General features: G+C 38.4%; 1 protein-coding gene across 1 annotated transcript; it reads right to left on the bottom strand.

Moving 5' to 3' along the window:
• Nucleotides 1–13,939: 13,939 nt before the first annotated feature.
• LOC104355683 (olfactory receptor 6Y1) lies at nt 13,940–14,875 on the bottom strand. Its single transcript, XM_009971765.2, has one exon. It carries the CDS (start codon nt 14,873–14,875, stop codon nt 13,940–13,942), a length of 936 nt encoding a protein of 311 aa, XP_009970067.2.
• Between the last annotated feature and the right edge of the window lie 6,390 nt (nt 14,876–21,265).

The raw sequence follows: 21,265 nt of genomic DNA, 5'->3' as shown, positions 1-21,265 counted from the left end.
ACCTCCCTCCTCCTTTCTTCCTCCGTTCCTCCAGTGACCTTGGTGTTCACGCAGCTGTCGCAACTCCTCCTCATAAGTCCAACTGCTCGTCACCACGTCCCTTCTTAAATATGTTATCGCAGAGGCGCAGCTGGTTGGCTCAGTTTCCAAACAGAAGTGGAGCTGACTTGGAGCTGGGGGAGCTTTGAGAAGCTTCTCACAGGGGGCCTCCCCTATATCCCCCTCCTCTGCTACCAAAAATCCCCACCACTCACTCAACCCAGGACACTGTTGTAGATACCCTGGCCTTCCAGCTCTCAGTCTACAAGAGGATGAGATTTCCATAGATTCTGTAGGAATATGGCAGGAACTTCTGAAACTCTCTAGGACATCTCAAATTCTTTTCTATATCTGTGTTTAGGCTCTTGAATCCGATCTTCAGTATCCATATATGAGTTAGTGGACATGTGTAATGTGTTTTGCATGATGTAGCTATTTGGGTTATTCGTACAGAGCGAAAAATTAGGATTCAAAAACTAAGGGACATTCAGAACTTTCTGGATTGACATCTGCCAGATGGGGAATAAAGGGCCTCTCAAAACCTCACATGGACCAGCAAATCAAATCTGTCATTAATACGATCCATGATGCTAAACAGTGATTCATTTGGCCTTAAATAGGGTTCTAGTTATGAATGAGTTTAATATTTCTGGTCACTATTATCAATATGGCTTACACTTCCACTTTATTATGTATAATTATGTAACTATAATCAGAGTTTAGACAGCTAGCATTGCATATAAGTTACTCCAGGCACTCATGATGATATTCAGGCACCTTTACAGAGTGAGGCAGTGCAATTTTAGTCTGCTAGCAATATCTTAGACACCCACTTGGAGTCAGCGGATATAACATTGGACCCGCAGAAGATCTGTGTCCTTCTAGATCAGGAATGAAGACTATTCGGAGTACCTTAAAAGGTCTAAAATGTCAGGAGAGACGTCTGTGTTTAAGTGCCTGAATTCCTCTTCTGTTGCTAGGTAGGATTAAGCAGTGAAATAGCAGAGATTGACTAAAAATATACTTCCGTTGCTATGAGGGGTGATGAAGATTGTGTCACCCACCTTTCAGCTCTTGCTTCTGAAAGATGTAGAAACTTAAGGGTGTAAGAAACTTAGAGGCACTGTGCAGACATCATGGATAACATGCAAAAGGCATTTATTTTTAGTAACTGTATTGAGCCACTTAGATTACCTACAATGAATCTGACTTATATTCTGGATGGCTGAAATGAGGTGACAGAAATCCCATGATTAGCACAACCAACATAAATGCACAAACTCATATGCAGATAGCTCGTTAAATCTTACATGCTCCTGTTATGCTATATTTGTAGTAAACTGAGAGGTTAATCCCTTTCACAGATGTGCTATGACAGAACATACCCACACACATGTTTACCTATCCATTCATCTATGCTTATACCAGCATACCAACACTGTCTAGCAGATAATAATCTTCCTTTCTATATATGTATTATATATATTTCTAATATCAAGTTTGGGCAGACAGAAAAGGATACGTTGTGCTAACTGGATGCAAACTGAACATACTTACATTATATCCATGGTTGTTTTTTTTCCCATGGCTTATTAATTGTCCACTTTAATATTTTACTGTTCCTTCATATCTTTATCTGTATATCTATTTGTGTATCTGTGAAGAGAAATAAAAGCAAAAGTATTTCATACCTTAAATGTGAATATAGATACATATATGTTATAGAATTAAATATTTGTGTACAATATATCTTAAACAATGTCATCTTTTTTACTTCTCAATTGAATACACTTTAAGGAAATGTGATTATCAAAAAATGACAAGATATTGTCATCAGATTAGTTCAATTTCTGATTAGAAGGTCTGATTCCATCCCTTAATTAGGCAAAACTTTGCCCACTGTATTCAAAAACATCACAGTGCCAGTGAACCATGAACCTCTACACAGGAGAAACTGTCAGAGAGATTTGATAACAGCCTGCTGTATTGTAATTCAAAGGCAGGGAAAATCTCATCTGAGGTCAATTTCAAGATGGATAAACTTTACTCATAAGAGGAGTCTCACCAATCCAAATATTAAATAAATATAGATATTAATCAATGAATTCTACAGAAGATTCCCTCTCTTTAGCATGAAGCACCTGAATTAAACTTTAAAATAATTCAGGTGAATTGTAGTCAAAGAGTGGTTGACAACAGAGACATTGACAGTAGAGATAAATTATGGAAAGGGGCTGTGCTGTTGATATTGATGTAGATACCTACACTTAGAGGAAATTAATCTCATATTACCCAACTCTGAGGAAGAAGGAACAAAGGAAAGAAGGGAAATTATTAAAAAAAAAAAAAAAAAAAGTGAGAAGGCAGGAAGGAGGGAAGGAGAGAAGGAAGAAAAGAAAGAAGGAGAGACAGTGAGAAAATCTATTTCTATAATAAATGTACATTAACATAAATGCTAAAACAGAAAACACTACTTACTTGAGAGAAAAGGATGTACATACCTGTCTATTTTTTTTCTTGATTCTTGTTTTCTTTACAGATGTGTAAAAGACATGTGAAAAAAATGTCTATTTAAAGCATGAAAATAGAAATTTGCAGGGGAAAAAAAGAAGTTTGACGTTAAAAAAAATCTGAAATAATTTTCTGTGGAAGTTAAAGATCAAGAATTAGACAAGGCTGGGAGAACACTACTTCCTCTTCTGTTGCATGGAAAAAATGAACCTCTCTCTTCTAGGGACCAATGTGAGTTCTGTATGTTGAGTTGCTCCTCATTCCCCAACGTGAGGTAAAAAAAAATTCCTCCTGTGGTCACTGACATTGGTCTGATTATTTTAAATTAGACCAAAGTTGCAGTACTTTTACTTTGGGAACTAATAAGCAGATCAGATCCACACAGAATCTGTGACAAGGGGAAAACACTAATTTATACCTAAGATAGGCAGGATTTGGCCCCTCTATTTTGTATATTTGCATGATCTAGTAATCAGGAATTAATTAAAGAATTTATCTGTTCTGTGTCGAATGGGTGCATTATGAGGAGTTTGACTACTTAGAATCCATGGACTGTATTTCATGACTCTCCTTGACTAGAAAGAAAACTACCACGATTGGCCTGGTATATGCTAAAGGAGCAAGCGAGATGTCTAAACACGGGCATACAGTAATAGTTTGTATGTCTTAGAGTATTTGACACTTCTCTACAAGACATATATTAAATTATACTCTTCTTTAGTCAGTGCAGCAAACCACGTGTGATGCTTTGGAGCACCTAAAATATCAATACCCAATAACATATAGGTACGTGAATCCTATCCTTACCTTCTATAGACTCAGAATAATTTATGCCAGATGGAACTTCAAGAGAGCTGAAGTACAACCTCCTGATCAAAGCAGGTGCAGTCTAATGAATGATGACTTAAGGAGAATAAACATTTCCCTTCATTTACTGGCTATGGTGCTGTTCATACAGCCCATAAAACAGTTGAGCTGCTCTGAAGCCAGGACACTCTGATGACTGATGTTCAGATTGTTGTTTACCAAGACTCCCAGAGCCTCTTCTGCAGAGCTTCTACCTAGCTGGTCAGTCTCCTGCTTGTGTCATTGCCAGGGGTTATTCCTTGCCACATGCAGGAATTTGTTTCTTTGTTAAATTTCATGCAGCTCATATTGGCCAAATCTTCCAGTCAATCTATGCCTTTGAGTGCCATTCCCCTCCTGCTTCCCCAATTTGGTGTCATCTGTAAACCTCATGGGTAAGCACTCCTTCTCCTCCTGCAGTATTTTAGAGTGGAGTAGACCTATTGATCACTCCAGGTAAAGTATGGCCCATTGATCACTACTCTCTGATCTTGATAATCCAACCAGCCTTTTTATTAATCTAGCTGACCATCTAATCAAACTATAAAGTCATAACTTGTCTACAATATGATTGTGTTGAAAGTCTCGCTAAAGTTCATGTAAATGACATCTGCTGCTTTTCATTCAACAAATCCAGTGGTTTTATGACAGATATAGGCTGGCAAGGAATGATTTATTTTTCATAAATCTATGCTGACTGCTCTCAGTCACCTTATTCTTCTTACTCTACTTCGTGTGACCAAAAGTGTGTTCTAAGAAGAATTGTTCTATGATTTGCTCAGAAAAAGAATTGAAGAGGTTAAATGGTCTGTAGTTTCTCTGATTGTTCTTTGAAGATGTTCACATTACACCCAAACATATTGCAGCAAAAGAAGCGGCTCTATTTTTTGTTCACCTCACCTGGTTGCCACAGTTGAACTTGCTTCCTAAAGAACCTGAAATTTTATCTTGCAGTAAGTCTATGTATACAAAGGTAATTTTAAACAAGTCCAGAGATACCTCTATTATAAATACCCACACTGAGATAGATGATCCCAAACTGATGGGCTTTTCCTGACTTGTTTATCATTTATCTCAGACTTATCTCAGACTTTAAGGTAGTGGAGGTAACATTTGTGTATGAGGTGAATATCACTGCCATGTTGATGGACACAGTTAAATTGTCTTTAAAGTGTAGAAATAATAACAGCTGGGACATGACAAAAGAAGTGGTTTGTTTAGCTGCCTGTACAGAACTGCAATCTGTAGAATGCTGTTAGCATAGTCACAGGTGTAGGATGCCAACACAAGCTGATGGCATAATTTTTTGACATCTTGGTGATGTAAAACAGTGGGTTACCAAAGGCCATGATGCAGTCATAAGCTGAGACCACTGTGAAGAAGTACTCTCTGCTGGCAAAGGGAGGAAACAACATCAGCTGGGCTAGCCAACTGCCACAGGAAATGTCCTACCTCTCAGCAAACAAGCAGTCCAAGGAGTGGCAATGGCAGAGGCAGTGGCAGAAGTCCTAGATGTAGAGGTTCTTGAGGAAGTAATATATAGGTTTTTGGTAATAGGTGAGTGTTTATATGAATGTTAGCAGTCATGGCATTCTTTCCCGAGAGTGTGGTGACATACAGCAGTAGGGAGACCATGAAAGAAAGATCTGCAGTTCTAGCTGTTTTTGAATCCCATTACTGTGGACTCAGTCACCATGTGACATGGAAGTCTCAGACACAACATACACGATCAATGTGATCAAGTTAATGCCACTTTATTAAAGGATACACAGCAATTTATACACTAGCACAAAGCACACGCGTTACGTTTTGGTTGCTAATAGGTTAAAGCTGCTTGTTCACACGCCTTGCTCTGCTGTACCTACTTTCTGTTTCTCCCTCTTGTTATCTTTTTTTTTTACATTCCATTCTCCTTACCTCTCTGCCACATAGACAGTTTCTCAAAGCCCCAATTTCATTATCTCTTTCGACTTTGCATATGTCCTTCACAACAGCTGCAGTTGTGAGGCCCCTCAGTCTGGATCACTCACAACATGCCTATTTTCTTCCAGACACTCCATAACCATGCAGCAATTTTTCACGGCAGGTGCCTGATGAAGAACAAAAATTGACAGAATAAAGTTGAGTTCATGCTGGAGTTAATTCTGCTTTCTACCTCAAATAAGAGGTAAAACATCCAAGTATTTATTCATGTAAATGTATGCATATAAATTAATTTATATATATAATACATATGTATACACATAATGTATATACCTGTGCATATATAACATGATATGTAAACATAGTAAATTACTTTCCTTTTTCCATATTATTGTTACAAGTTATATTTATCTGTAGAATTAATAAAAGTCAAGAAATAAGAAAATCAAGGAACAAATTTTACTTTCCCCCTTCCACCTTTCCCCTTTCCTTTTTGAAGTGTGAATTGGCAGAAGTGGAAAAGATCATAGTAACTAAGTGGAAATTCATTATAGTTTTTAATCTCTTTTTGTTTCCAAAGAAGTTTTATTTTTGAAAATTTCAATATTGCAATTAAAATGAATCTAACTCCCTTTGAACTCAGATGTACCAATGAAAACATTTTTTCAGTTAACTGTTCTGTGATTAAAAGCAAATAGATTATCCTTTATTTTATCCAGCCATCACTGAGGATTTGACTCCTATGCTGGTCTAATTTATGGGCTCATATTTATATTCATATTCATATTAATGATCACTTTGATCTAATTAAAAAAACACCTGAGCTGATATAAGGAGAAATAGTGGTGTGGTTTTTTTTTTTTTTTTGTTCTAAGTATATATAGTAAATATTGCTTAATGCGTGTTTTGCATTGTTAACATTCATGTTTGAAGCAGCTGTCTAGATTCTCTGTATGGCTACTGGAGAGAAACAGGCAATTCTAGAGAACAGTTATCTAAATATCTAATCTATTAGAAAAGTAGTGATTTTAAGAACTGTTAAATTTATTGTAGAAATGCATGAGAGCTTCAGATGAAGTAATCTCATAGTATCTAGATATAAACAGATAATACCATTTTGAACTTTATGTTTCTCAGAATTAAATCTCATTTACTTACCTTCAGTTACTTAAACGGGGCCAATAAAGGTGGCAAAATACAAATGTGTAATACCATTTTACATCTGTATGGTAGTCTGTCTGAGTCCTCCTGCTGTTCAAGAAGGCTACAGGTCTCCTTTAGGCCATGTGTCATAGCTGCTAGCCTGTACAATTCTCTTGGATTTGCTTCTTCCTATAAATATATTTCAGGGGGGAAATTAATAAATCATTAAATAAATATAAAAATAAAAATCCACTTTTTCAGCAGTTCATATGGAGAATATCAATATGATGTCTAGTTTAAATCCAGGAGAACATTACCTCATTTATTTCAGCAATCTATTTTCGGTTTAGTTTAATCTCCCAAAATGTTTAATGCTCAGATTTTATTTGCTTAGGAATGGTGAACTGGTGAAACGTGTTTTGGTGGAAGATTCATAAGCAAAGGGTGAGATCATTTGTATCAAACAGTCATACAGCATTAAAATCAGTAAAGCATTTAGTTCTACTTCCTACTGTGTCACTACCAAAAGAACAATGAAAGAAATAATACTTTTTTTGTGAATAGTACTTGTAGAGTTTAGCAGTTAGATTCTTTTACCTAGGTTTATAATTATTCTGAATTTATGAACATAATCTTATTTTATGTATAGTGGTAACTGAGAGACATTTCCAGGATATGATTCATCTTTCTGATAACAGAAGCAGTTTATGAAAATTCTTCTATTTTTCACTTCTGTATTTGTCATATTTGTTACTTTTTCTCTCTTCTGAAAGCTCAGTTTTCCAGACTCAAATGGATTAAACTCACTGTATCCAGACTGCACATATTGAAGCTGTACTGGTCTATCCTAGACCTCATTTTACTTTTCTGTGGACCAAATTCTCTCTGAAGCATAAAGGAACAGTGTAAGCCTAGCATGTGTGCAACATAGTCTTAACTGAAGTAAGATTACTTTTGTTAACTTAGAAAACTAGATGATAGTTTGACTCCCCACTTAAACATACCAAATGTTCCAAACAGAAATCTGGATGAATCAAAGATCTTGAGTAAAGTCATAGTCTAGGGCACTGATATTTTACAACCAGGGAATAATTAAAGAATAGTAGATATAAAAGTGAAAAAAGTCCTTTTACTGGTTCTGTAACTATCAATAAACCCCCAAAATTATTGTTATGTCTTTGGAAAAACAAAATAGTGGAATATTTTTTCTGCTGTTGGTCATGAAAAAGAGAGAAACGGTAGATATTTCCGCCTTCAAAAAAATCCCACCTGTTGTCTGTAACTGTTGTTGATTTTTCTTTCCATCAAAACCACTGAAATTCAGATGTTTTCTCTTCTGCCTACCTCTCTTTTACTCTATCTCCTCCTGCACCCACAGGCACCATATTAGATGCCATAAAAGAGTTATGGAGGTATGTAACAGGAATCACCCCCTTCTCCTATGTTTCCACATCAAATGTACTGAAAGAAATTGTTGCCTAATGACTCTTCTGGCTACAAGCTTCCCAAAATCATCTGTTCATGACAAAGTATCAACATCTTTCAGTTGTACTGAAGAATTTGTAGTAGTGGCTTCTCCTGGGTTTGAGTGAGTGATGGGTTTTTTTGGTAGCAGGGGAGGGGGCTACAGAGGCTGGCCCTTATGAGAGTCTTCTCGAAGCTTCCCCAGCTCCAAGTCAGACCCATCTCAGCACCAAGGCTGAGCCAATCAGCTGTGCCTCTGCGATAATGTATTTAAGAAGTGACCTAGGAGGAGGAGTTGAACTTGTGAGGAGTAGTTGTGACATCGGTGTGAACACCAAGGTCAGTGGAGGAACAGAGGAAGAAAGGAGGGGGTGATGTTCCAGAGCAGAGACCCCCCTGTATCCTGTGGTGAGACAGCAGGACACCTGCCCCCACCACCCCTGAAGGCCTACGGTGGAGCAGGCACTGATTTATGGACTGTGGTGTGCCTCATATGACCAATAAAGGTGGCTGATCCTGAAGGCAGCCAGGACCTTGTGAGAAGAAGCAGCCCCCACTGTTGTAGTTTGGAGCTGGGAGTATTGCAGCATGTGGGGGGTGTCCCACGCTGGAGCAACTCAGGAAGGGCTGCAGCCCGTGGGAGGCTCTCCAGTTGGAGAAAGTAGGTGTCCCACAGCAGAGCAGTTAGGGAAACGCTGTGGCCTGTGGGAGGGACTCAAGTCAGAAGAATTTTGTGAGGACTGCCTGCTGAGAGAGGGGGAACCACACTGGGGCAGGGGGATGAACTTCCAGAAATTCCCCTCCCAAAGATGTAAGAAGTGGAAGCACTGGCTGCACTCCCATTACTGCCACCTGCACTACTTGGTGGGGGGGCGGGCAGAGATAGAGATATTGGGAGCAAAGCTGAGCCTGGAATGAAGGGAGGGGTGGGGAAAGGTGTTTTCAGGTTGTGGTAATGCTTCTCACTGTCCTACTCTGTCTGTTAATTGTTCTTGTTGTTAGTGTCTGTAATAAATTTATGGGTTTTTTTATTTCCCCTAACAAGTCTGTCTTTTGCCCGTGACCATAATGGGTGATTTATCCTTCCCTGTCCTATCTCAAATCCCAAGCCTTGGGTTATTTTCTCCTTCTCATCACTGTGGGGGGAAAAGGGGAGTGAGCAGCTCTATGGTGCTCAGTTGCCCCCTGAGCTCAAACCACACCATGGCTGAACCTACTCTATTTTCAGGAGAGACTTCAAGAAAACATGCAGCAGTATTTTGCACATTAATTTTAAGGAAAATATGTTTGAAATTGCAAGGAATATTTTAAAAATTAGATGAACAAAAAACTTGAATTTTGATCAGAAAAATCCATTCTGAGACTTTAGTTTGTTCCTCTTTGCTCCTCTCTGTTTGTGAAAATGTTTTCTTTGAAAGCATGGGACTTAATAGGTACAATTCCTTAGAGTAATTTTCTTTCTAGTGTTTTCTTCAGAAAATCCTTCACATCTTCGTTCCTCAGACTAGAGATGATGGGGTTTAACATAATGATGAAAAGACAGTATGATGTGGACACAAATTTGTTGAGTTCTGGTGAAGAGAAGTCAGAAGGAATGGCATACATTTCAAATGTTGTGCCAAAATACAGTGCTACTTCCATAAAGTGGGAAGCACAGGTAGAGAAGGCTTTTCTCCTCCCTGCCTGAAAAGTCATCCTCAGGATGGTGGAGATAATGTTGCAGTAGGACATCAGGATCACACAGCATAAAGTGATAATAAAGAAGGGGGAAGGAGAACAGCGCAAACTTATTGACATACATTTCATTGCAGGAGACCTTTAGGAGTGGTAGGAGCTCAGAAAAGTAGTGATCAATCTTATTGGACCCACAGAAGCTCAGCTAAAAGATTAAACTAGTGTGTACTTTAGTGTTTAAACTGACACAATGGTAGGAAACGAGAGCCAGCATGTAACACCCTCCAAGACATGATAATCTGTTAGGGCAGAACATTGCAGATGGTGGTCAAGAGGCCATAAGACACTGTCACAAGAGAGCATTCATTAGAAACAAAGAGTCTTCCAAAGAAAAACTGAATTGCACAGTCATGATAGGAAATGCCTTTGTGTTCTGACCAGGATTTTGGGGACAGCACTGCTTCATAATGTATGAAATACATTAAATATTTTTGTCTCTTCTTGATATAAAAGGTTCCCAAATTCTGTAACTCATGATAGCTCAATACCTTCTACAACCAGACTATCTTATTTTTGCATACATTCTCACTGGCTCTCAGAGGCAGATGATACAATTAACAGAGATGATAAGGTTCTCAAGAGCTAAGATTGGAATCCTAGTCTTATTTACATTACTCGTGGGAGGTAATTTATTTAAAATATTATAAAGGCACCTAACCTTGAATTTATGAAAGTGTTCATTAGTAAAGTTTCCAGAAATAATCTTTAAGATGCAAGAGAAAATTTGCATTCTCATAAGGTTTATGTTTGTATAATACTTGGCTGCGTTCTCCCCTTCCCTAAGAACACTTAGGGATCCCTGTTGAATAGGTAATAAATTATTTGTTTCAGGTTATCTAACTACAACATTATTAGTGGATTGTTGTAGATGGGTGTTTCAGATCACTTAAAGAATCACTGTTAAAGGTATTAACAAAAAGTTATTCTAATGTGAATTTGTAAAAGTGTGACTTAACATGGTTCGATGGCAAGGTTAACTCTTATTATATCTTAAATTGGAAGAAACATGCAAAGGAAAAATACATTAGAATCAATTTTAAATGGTTTTCACAGAGACTGGAGATGTAAAAAGGTAAGGGAGACCCTGCCATTGAGTCCCAAGTTCAGACAGGACCCTGTTTTCTAAACTGCTTCTTAGAAGGGAGACTAGGTGTAGCTGTATGCAGACTTAGTCTCAGACTTGGTCAATGGTTTATGTCTAGTGGAATTAGTACAAAGGGTAAAGAAAATATCGTGTTATTATGACAATTTGTTGGGGAATGAGTGATTATGAATCCTACACAACTTTGAGGTAGCAGCAATTTAAGATTTATTAACACTGTTATGGTAAACCACAAGATGAGGTTGAATGATTTTTAACAATACTTAATCATCAGACAATTATCAGGGTGATTTAACACAATTTGTTATAATCAACACAATGAAGTTTTCTGAATTGAATGCACACACAAACACACACACACTGAGATATAGAGGTTGACCTGTGATAGTAACTTATTGGTACCAAATGATCTTTAAAACTTCACAAAACCTAACTGAATTACTGTGTTAGGTTTATGTGAGTGGTGGGATTTTGGTAGCAGGGGAGGGGGCTACAGTGGTGGCCCCTGTGAGAAGCTTCTCAAAGCTGCCCTGGCTTCAAGTCGGAAACAACTCTGGCCAAGGCTGAGCCAATTAATGATGTTGGCCATGCCTCTGCAATAACATATTTAAGGAGGGGAACCTGGGAGGAGAGTGAGAGTTGTGAGGAGGAGTTGTGAGAAGGACACCTATGCAAACACCAAGGTCTGTGGAAGGAAGGAGAAGGAAGGGGTGAAGTGCGCAGGAGCAGATACTCCCCTGCAGCCCATGGTGAGATGGCAGGGCTGCCCATCCTGCCACCCATGGAAGTCACTGGTGGAGTAGATGCCCAGCTGCAGCCTCTGTAGGATCCCACACCAGAGAAGGCAGCTGTGCCCGAAGAAGGCCAGGACTCTGTGTGAAGAATCCCCCACTGTTGCAGTTTGGCACTGTGAGAACTGCAACACACGGCGGTGACCCACACTGGAGCAACTCTGGAGGAGTTGCAGTCCATGTAAATGACTCACACCGGAGAGTTTGTGGAGGACTATCTCCTGTGAGAGAGACCCTATGCTGGAGCAGGGGAATAGAGCAAGGAATCTTCCCCCTGAGGAGGAAGGAGAGGCAGAAACAACGGGTGATGAACTGATCACACTCCCCATTCCCTGACCCCCTGTGCTGCTGCAGGGGGGAATAGGGAGAGAAATCAGGAGCAAAGATGAGCCTGGAAAGAAGGGAGGGGTAGAGGGAAGGTATTTTTAAGGGGTGGTAATGCTTCTCACTATCCTATTTTGTCTGTTAAGTGGTGTTGTTACTGTTTGAGTTAAGTTGATGTTCTTTTTCTTCCTCTAAGAGTCTGTCTTTTGCCCATGACCATAATGGGTGTGTCACCTCTCTGTGTCTTTATCTCAATTTCCTGAGCCTCTTGCTTTATGTTCTCTTTCCCAGCACCAGGGGGAAGGGGTGAGTGAACAGCTGTGTGCTGCTCAGTTGCCCTCTGGGCTCAAACCATGTCAGTTACTCAATTGTTGACAAATTCTCCTTTGTCAACATTTGTCAGCAGATGATCTTTGAACCCTTTTTCTTCTTTGGCATATATGAGTGGATGATCCTGGAAATTCTCGCAAAATCTATTATTTGAAATCCTTGTGAAAACTAGTATTTGGAATCCTCACAAAATTTACTGTGAGAGGTGTCCCAGCTCAGAGGGAGACATTGGGATCCCAGAGAGCTCAAAGGGTCTCACCTAGGATTTCTATTTATAGGATTGCAAGATGACTGACTTCAGTTAGTATTTTTTTATTTTGGCCACAATTCTTGTCAGGTAATTTTCATATTTTCCAGAGTGGGCTATGATTCAGACAGCAGGAGTTTAAGATATAGTTCCCAAGCAACAGGAGTTTCAGGTGTAGTTAGGGAGTGCCTAATCATCTTAACTCACTGTCAGGCAGCAGGAGTTTCAGATACTTAAAATGTCCCCAAGTCCTCAAAAAGTCTTGTTTGGATCAGCTGTATCTATGGCAACAGTATACACAGAACAAGTTATTCCAGCAAGTGTTTTAAGGTTTCCTCCCTGGAAAGCTAGGTGTTTCATTAACTGCAAAATCTGAGAAGGTTGTTTGCTCATACAGAACACAGAATATCAGAAACTATGGTCTCAATTATAAACTCAAACCCATATTTAACATAATCATATAGATATGCACTCAGCTGACAGCTTTTTATCTTTTTTCATTTGTTTGTTACAAAGTATTAAACATTTTGAATCACTGTGATATTCTGAGCATGGAGTAGATTTCTTAGAGGCACCTTTTACATAGAGAGACTTCTAATTGATAATCAGATTTTCTCACAGATAATTAGTATTTAACTCAGATGCATCATCTTTGTCTCTAGACTCCTTCATATTCAGTGGAAAGACTTGGACTGTAGTCTGTGAGTCAGAGTTTAAGTCCTACTGGGATACTGTTGGATTCAAGACTCACCCAGACTGGAAGAAACATTGAAACAATCTATCCTGTTCATTATGTCCGAATTTCTTCTTGGAGTGGAAAATTTGGTGTGCCCTGGATACAATAAGGTTATTCAGGGTACTAGGGTCCTGGTGTGAACCAGAGACTGAGTCTAAGTGACACTAATTATAGCACAACATGAGGTACTCACATTATACTTCTGCTATTGATATACTAGTAAAGTTATCTCATTCAGAGGATGTTTCGTTTATCCTAAATCAGCTATCGAAGTTAAGATTGCTCATCCTTTTCTGCTGCCTATTTCTTTCCAGGGACAATAACAGAACCTCAGGGTAAATAAATCAGATGTAGATATCTGCATTTTACATGTCTTTTACAATCCCACCCAATGTTTTCTGGACCTATCTATCTAGGGCTAATATTACTATTCTAGTAATCTATATAGGGCTAATAAAATCTGGAGTTCATCTTCTAACATTGCCAAACCGTCTCTAAAACTGGATCAGTCATTCAACTGAAGACCTGTAGGAAAGATAGACAACATAGAATCACAAGCAAAAAACCCCTCCAACACAAACCCATAGTATATGCACAGATCAAACTGAGATTTATCAAGGTCTGATTCAATAAATATGGTTACTGGGTGCATGAATATGAGACTTTCATTTCAGCGTGGATTAAGGTCTGGATGTCCCGACTTTAGTTCATCACCACTGCCAATTGATCTTCATGAGCAAAGATCTTTCTTAGGTGTGTCTTGTGCAAGAAAAGGTCTTCCTCAGGGCAAACCTGATTTCTTTGTTTCTAAGACAATATATGAGAGGATTCAGAAGTGGCACAACTACCGTGTACAAGACTGATACCAGCTTGTTAGCTCTGTAGGTATACATGACCTTAGGGTGGGCATAAGTGAAAAGAGTGGTAGAGTAGAACAATATCACCACAGTCAAGTGGGAGCTGCAGGTGGAAAAAGCCTTTTGCCTCCCCTGAGAAGAAGGGATCTTCAACACAGTGAATATGATGCAAATATAGGAGGTGACCACAGTGCACAGAGGCACCATGATGACAATCAGAGCCAAGATGAAGTCCACTAACTCAGCTGAAGAGGAATCGCTGCAGGAGAGATTCAGTAGGGGTGAAATATCACAGAAATAGTGATTGATTTTGTCTGTGTCACAGAACGAGAGCTGAACTATAAATATCAGCTTGATGGAAGAAGTGATCAAGCCACACATCCAACATCCAGCTGTCAGCTGAGCACAGAACTGATGATTCATGATGAGTGAGTATCGGAGAGGTTTGCATATGGCCAGGAAACGGTCATATGCCATAACAGCTAACAGAATATACTCAGTACAAACAAAAGTCACAAAGAAGTACAACTGTGTCATGCACCCCTGGAATGAGATATGCTTGTCCTTAGAGAGGAAATCTATGAGCATCTTTGGCTCAATGATGGAAACATACCAGATCTCTAAGAAAGAAAAATTTCCTAGGAAGAAATACATGGGGTTTTGCAGACTGTGGTTAGTTCGGATGATGACAATGATAAGGAAGTTTTCCAACACAGTTAATAAATAAGCCAGAAGTAAAGCAGAGAAGAGGAGCAGCTGCAGTTCAGCAGTGGTAGGAAAACCGAGGAGAATGAAATACATGACACTGGTTTCATTCCTCCTACCCATTCTGTAGGAGAAAGATGAACCTTATTCACCTGCAATAAATTAACACAATGAAACCTATCCAGAAAGGCTTAAATTCATAGCAATGTGTTACACCACCACTTAATACACTGTAAAAGTTCGGATGTTCTGTTTCTGGGTTTCTAGAAATTTAGAATCAATTCAGTATCTAACCAATTCAGAATTTTTCATTGGGAAAAAGTAAATATGCTTTCTATTTTATACTTCATGAAGATAAATAGGTACTACCAGTCCTATGTCATCTAAGACACAGGTCTAAAATAAGCTAGATGCATCATGCTACCATATAGTCCATCCAGTATAAAGAAAGATTAGGTTATAAGCTTATAGATAGATAGACATTTATATTGCCATTGTTTTACCTTCTACATCTATACATTTCTAAAGTCGTATCATGTATATCCTATGAACCGTGAGGGAAATGTGAAGTACCAAAAGAATATATACAATCTGATTTAAAATAACCTCCAAACACATCTGAAAGACCCCATCAGAGGTTTCTATGTCTAGCTCTGAAGAGACTTATATCTCCATAAAGCTTATTGAGATACAAAGGTACAAATAGCATCCCAGATACAGCGTAATTGCAAGCTGATTATATTTCTGAGTCTGTTTTTTTTTTGTTGCTAAATCAGATTGTTCTCTCAATAATAAAAATGCTTCGGCCTGTGTCATTAAAAACAAAACTGTTCTCAACCTTCTGTAGAGGGAATTCAGAGTGGAATCCACTGCCTTAGTTGATCCTGGAGAATATGATCAATAAGGAGCAGGTGAAGTGTAGACTATTGTGTCCACTGCATGATTTATACCAACACAGATAAATCAACCGCTTTATTTACCTTCAGTGTCTTGTGAGATTTGACCTAGAAATTACAGATAGCCTCCCAGTGGAAGCAATCACAGAAAGAGGAAGGTTGCTATTGTTTCCTCTGTTATTCCATACAGAGTAGAAGTAAGAAACTCTGAAAATATTTAATATTTTGTCTGAGACACTGAACAATGAAATAACACCAACTGATATCTACTGATTTTTATAGGACAGAGGAAAAAAAAAAAAAAAAAAACAAAACACCAAAAAAAAAAACAAAACCAAAAAACCCTGAAGCAGAGGATATGGCAGTCATTTACCAAAAGCTAAACTAGAAGAAGGTTTTAGTACCCTAAATCTAAATCCAGAGCCTTAACTGGTAATCAGTTTGGAAACAGTTTCTCCTATACTGGAGTTACTTTTACAACCTTCAAGTCTATAAATAGCCATGCTATGTATTTTCTGAATAGTACAGTACAAATATTATGCTGAAATGATTCCTCCAATAGTGTGAAATCTTCTATTAGAAAGACTGAATCAGTGTCTGAAGTTGCCTAATCTATCTCAACTGATGACACTGACATAAGGAAAATCTGTTCAGTACCTGCCTGCCTGATTTAAGTACTCACAGTCATGTTAATAATTATCAACTAAAACTTCAGCTTCAAAATGGAGTTCTATACATATATTTACATTTAGATTTATGTTAGATATAGGATTAATTTGTCCCAATGTAAAAACCTAATATGTAAATATTTAAAACTGAATTCAGCTGCCTAAACACAGCAGTCCAGTGCCTTTTGAGATGTTCTCAAATCTTACTGGTTTACATTTAAAGGAGTCCTAAACAGTAGAGACAAAGGAGTTCAGAAAGCAATCCAGTAGGCAGTTCATTTATTTGCTCAACTATGTAGCTATTTCAACTCTCTTCATTGTACTGAGTTGGATTTCGCTCATACAACCTTAACCAAAACCCCCAGTACACACATAAATATGCACATTACATGTATCTGTATCTACACTGTAGTTCCCTCAAATTAGGTTAGGTTAAGCCTGATCCTATCATCTGAGGCACAGTGAAAACTCTGGATCAAGTATGTATATGTTACTGTTTAGTGACATACCGGATGCCTTACTTTATCCAAATATTCTCTAATCATCTGGCAAATACTCTGCAAGAGCTACAGAAGATGGATGCCTTTTTGAAGCAGCAGCTGGAAACCAAAAAGGATGCTAAAAGCATGTAGCAAATATGCAGGACTGGGGCAAAGGAAACCTCATATGGACATACAGAATTTTCATAATGGAAAATACAAAGTTCTGTACCTAAGCCAGAATAACAACATCAGTTAGGCTGCGAATCCACTGTGGCAGCCTTGATAAAAAAGACCTGAGAGTCGATGGATGCCAAACTGAATAACAAGGAACAGTCACTCTTACTGTAAAAAAGGCACACTTTATTCTGGGCTACATAAAAATAGTATGGCTAGCAGATTGAAGGACTTAAAGATCACCCACTGTGAAGCACTCACATAGTCACACCTTGAATACTGTGTTCAGTTTTGAGCACCTTGGCTCAGGTTGAGCTGAGAGAAACTGGAAAGAGTCCAGCAGAGGCCTACCAATATGGCCAACAGTGATCTAGAGTACAGATACTAAGAACAGGGCTGGTATTGATTTGCCTGGTGAGGAGAAGGGTAAAATGTGATCTAATAGCTGCCTGAAACAATTTGAAGGGGAGTTACAAGAATGACAAGATAAACTTCTCAGTTGTGACTGAAAGACTAACATACAGCAAAAGTCACAAACTGTAACTTCACAGGGTGCATCAGGAGAAGCTTTTTTATGTGGAGGGAAATGCAGTGTTTGTTAAGATCAAATTCAGAGAGTGGCTGAATCTCTATACTTGCAAGTTCCTGTTTCTGTGATCTCAAATGATTCTAGATCCTTAAACATGGGGAAAAGAGTTGAAGCCAGAATCCATACACACATGCAGTTCAAATTAATTGATCTACAAATTACCAGTTATGCTCTCTGCAATCTCTGAGATTTACAGAGGATTGATTTTATCTGATTTAATCTGCCTACAGTGTAAAACAACTTCATAAAAGCAGTGTGCCCGGTTTTACCTTTACAGTCAGAAAGGGCAACTCAGTACTTCTGGAAAATAAACTGTTTTTAAGGCAGAGCTTTGCCTCATGATGAGAGGAATTTCCCTTTGTAAATACCTATTTATGACCTGGTCTATAAAGGGAACAGAGGGCAGTTGGTTTTGATTCATCTTATAAAATATTTGCTTTCTACACTGGGCTGAATACAAATAAAATCTTAAAGCCTTATATGAGTAAGCCAAAACGAAATATCATTTTAGTTAAACTGGGTAGGTTGCCATCTGCATTCTGCTGAATACATCTAGGATTCACAAAATAACAGACATGAATATAACAAATGTAGTAAACCAATAATCACACTACATCACAAGGAAGAAGAGGAGACAATAACCATTTTTATATTACAAACTCCCAGTGGTAGAACAGGATTCATTCTTTCTACATATCTCCTAATTAGTGAGAGAAGACTCTGTCTCTTGTCTTTATTCTGACTCATGTTTAAATGTACAGATATTGACTATGTGTGCAAAACAGTGGGGTGTGTAGCAAATCTCTCTGCAATAGATGATTTATTTGGTTATCTTCATTATGAATGTCTCCCTGTTTTTTGCCACTGAATGTCCATTACCATTTTATGTTCCCAGGGCTATCTGAGACATTATATGGTACCAGCAAAATGAAAAGTTTATAAAAGGATCCTGTTCCTACTCGAGTGGCTGCTAGTAGCCATGTGAGATATTCCAAGAATTTAAAACAGCAATAACTATCTATTTTGATAGACTCGTCTTCTCCTTTTATGTTAGAACTACCTCTCATCTATGTTTGAGCTAGCTATCTCAATACTTATAATAGACAAAAGGCATGTGTACAGTATATCTAGACAGTAAGTCAGCTTCTGAGTACAGTTCACTTGATCTGTTTTAGATGTCTGCTTAAGACACTAGCATAGCTTGATGGTGTGGCAGATCGAAGACCTACTGGGATAGTGATGAAAGATATGTGCCTGAGCATTAATGATGTTTGTTATACCATCATAACCAGAAAATATTTTAAGTGAGAATAGTCAGTCAGTCCTGGAATAAAGATCATTATCCAAACCATGTAAATAATTTCTACTTCTTTAAATTTTCATCTGACATACAATAAATAATTAACTAAATAATTAATTCCTATCCCGATACTATGTGTGTTGATCAGTTTCACACAGAACATGTACCTAAGACAGTAAACCATATAAATACCCATAGCAAAATCAATAAGGACTAAGGAACACCTGAAATTAGATTCCCCCTCAACACAGATTGTTTTAGATACCTACACTCACAAGACTGATAGGAGAAGCTTCTGGAGAACTGCACCTTCTCAGTCAAGGAGTTGAGGTTGGGCATCTCAGGTAGATACCTCTGTTGATGTGCTTGTACCATACTGTTAAGGTGTGAATTTTATGAGCTTCAGACTTTTACCATATGGAAAGGATGAAGTACATCATGGAAGTTCCACTCATTTCTCTCCATTGACAAAAAAACCCAAACCAAAACAAGCAAACAAAAAAAAAAAAACCCACCACCAAAAACCCATTAGCTTATATGTAGACTTCTACACTGGAGAACAGTGATTTAGTCAGGTAAATAAAAAGTACTAAAAGGAAGATGTTTACCACTAAATCATTCTAGAGTTATCTCCTGACTTCAGAGGGAAAAAAAAAAAAAAAAAAAGATAAAAAAGAAAGTAGTAGTCCTATGATGTCATTTGTCTTACCTTTATTCCATGGCTACCATATGATGAGAAAAATTGCATCCTAGCTCTCAGCTGGCCATATCCTGTAGGTCTCCACTGTAGTGGGGGAAATGGGCAGCTGAGCAGATATGGACATTTTATTCCACCTCTCAAAGGAGGTGTGATGCCTGAGTTGCCTTAGTGACTGTAAAGGAAATGTGGGTATTCAGACCAAATATCAAAAGTTGATGAAAAAGATGAAATAACTTAGTCTTAGCAGCATCACTCATCTGGTGACTTTGATATTCTGATGTAATATATTACATTTATTTTGTTTTTCCTTACTGCCAATTGTATTGTGTTTATTAAGGACTGTCTTGTTTAAGAAAAACTCTCTGACAGCTGATATGTTGGGGAGGATTCTTCTTGACATGGAACTCAGGTGAGGGCAGTAAAGAAATAAAAGTTTCCACACAGCTAAATGACACATAGACAAGAAAGGAAAAGAAGGAGACATGAAACAAAAACCAGAGGGAAACCTTACAGCATAACAAAGATTGTGAAAATGCAGAGAAGAGTAAGGAGTAAACACACAGTCTAACTCTGATGCTAGGAACAGAAGGTCTTCCTATGAAGAAAGATGGGACAGTGGCCCGAAACAAACAATAGAACAGGGGTCCTCCTGCAAAGATACCATCTCCTATAGTGAAAGAACCTGTTTATAAACACATTGTAGTTCTATTTAATGCAGATTATTTTGAGACTTTTTCTACTAAGAAAAGCTCATCTATATTAGATATATTTTGCAACAAGGTCTGTCATTTAAGTTTTAAAAGCTTGTTTGTCTTTTGGAGTGCTTAGATAACAAAACAATGATGGGGGAAGATATATGATTTCTTTGGTTTGAGTGAGTGGTGGTTTTTTTTTGTAGCAGGAGAGGGGGGCTATAGGGGTGGCCCCTGTGAGAAGCTTCTTGAAGCTCCCCTTGCTCCGTTGGCTACACCTCTGCACCAAGGCTAAGCCAATCAGCTACACCTCTGCAATAATGTATTTAAGAAGAGACATGGTAAGGAAGAGTCAGACATGTGAGGAGGTGCGCGATTGAGAGACAGGATGCAGCTTGATGCAAACAAAGTGTCTGTTTTATTATGATTCTTCACATACTTTTATACTAGTTCCTAGATAGTGTATTACACATTAATTGGTTTATTTGAAGCATGCCAAAGATTTATTGGCTTACATTCTACATTAGGCATTCAGAGATTAGCTAATGCTAAAGACTTTTTCCTAAACTTTTACTTTCTAATTGCAACAGTCCTACCTACAAAAACAATAATTCCCAGTTACAGGACATCTGTTCCACAGCGCCTAATCTTAACACAAACACCAAGTCAACACCCCCTGTTCCTCCTACACAAAGTTCTTATCTTATTCTTTCCAAGGTCTGTGGCCGACAAGTTCCAGCACGTCTCCTATCAATTGTGTGATGCTGGGGGTTTTGCTGAGACCAGCCAAACCCTGGCTTGCAAGGAGGAGTTGTGGCAGCTGTGTGAACACCGAGGTCAGTGGAGGAGTGGAGGAAAAAACGGGAAGGAGGTGTGCCCGAGCAGACACTTCTCTGTACCACTTCCCTGTGGTGAGACGACAGGGTGGTTCCCCTCTCCCACCTATGAAGGTCTATGGTGGAGCAGACATTGATTTATGGCCTGTGAGGGGCCTCATATGGACATTTAAGGT

Source organism: Tyto alba, unplaced genomic scaffold, assembly GCF_018691265.1.
Source record: "Tyto alba isolate M040663 unplaced genomic scaffold, T.alba_DEE_v4.0 Super-Scaffold_12, whole genome shotgun sequence".
Taxonomy (NCBI): domain Eukaryota; kingdom Metazoa; phylum Chordata; class Aves; order Strigiformes; family Tytonidae; genus Tyto; species Tyto alba.
Note: the sequence above shows the minus strand (reverse complement) of the source record. Positions and strands in the feature narration are given on the sequence as shown.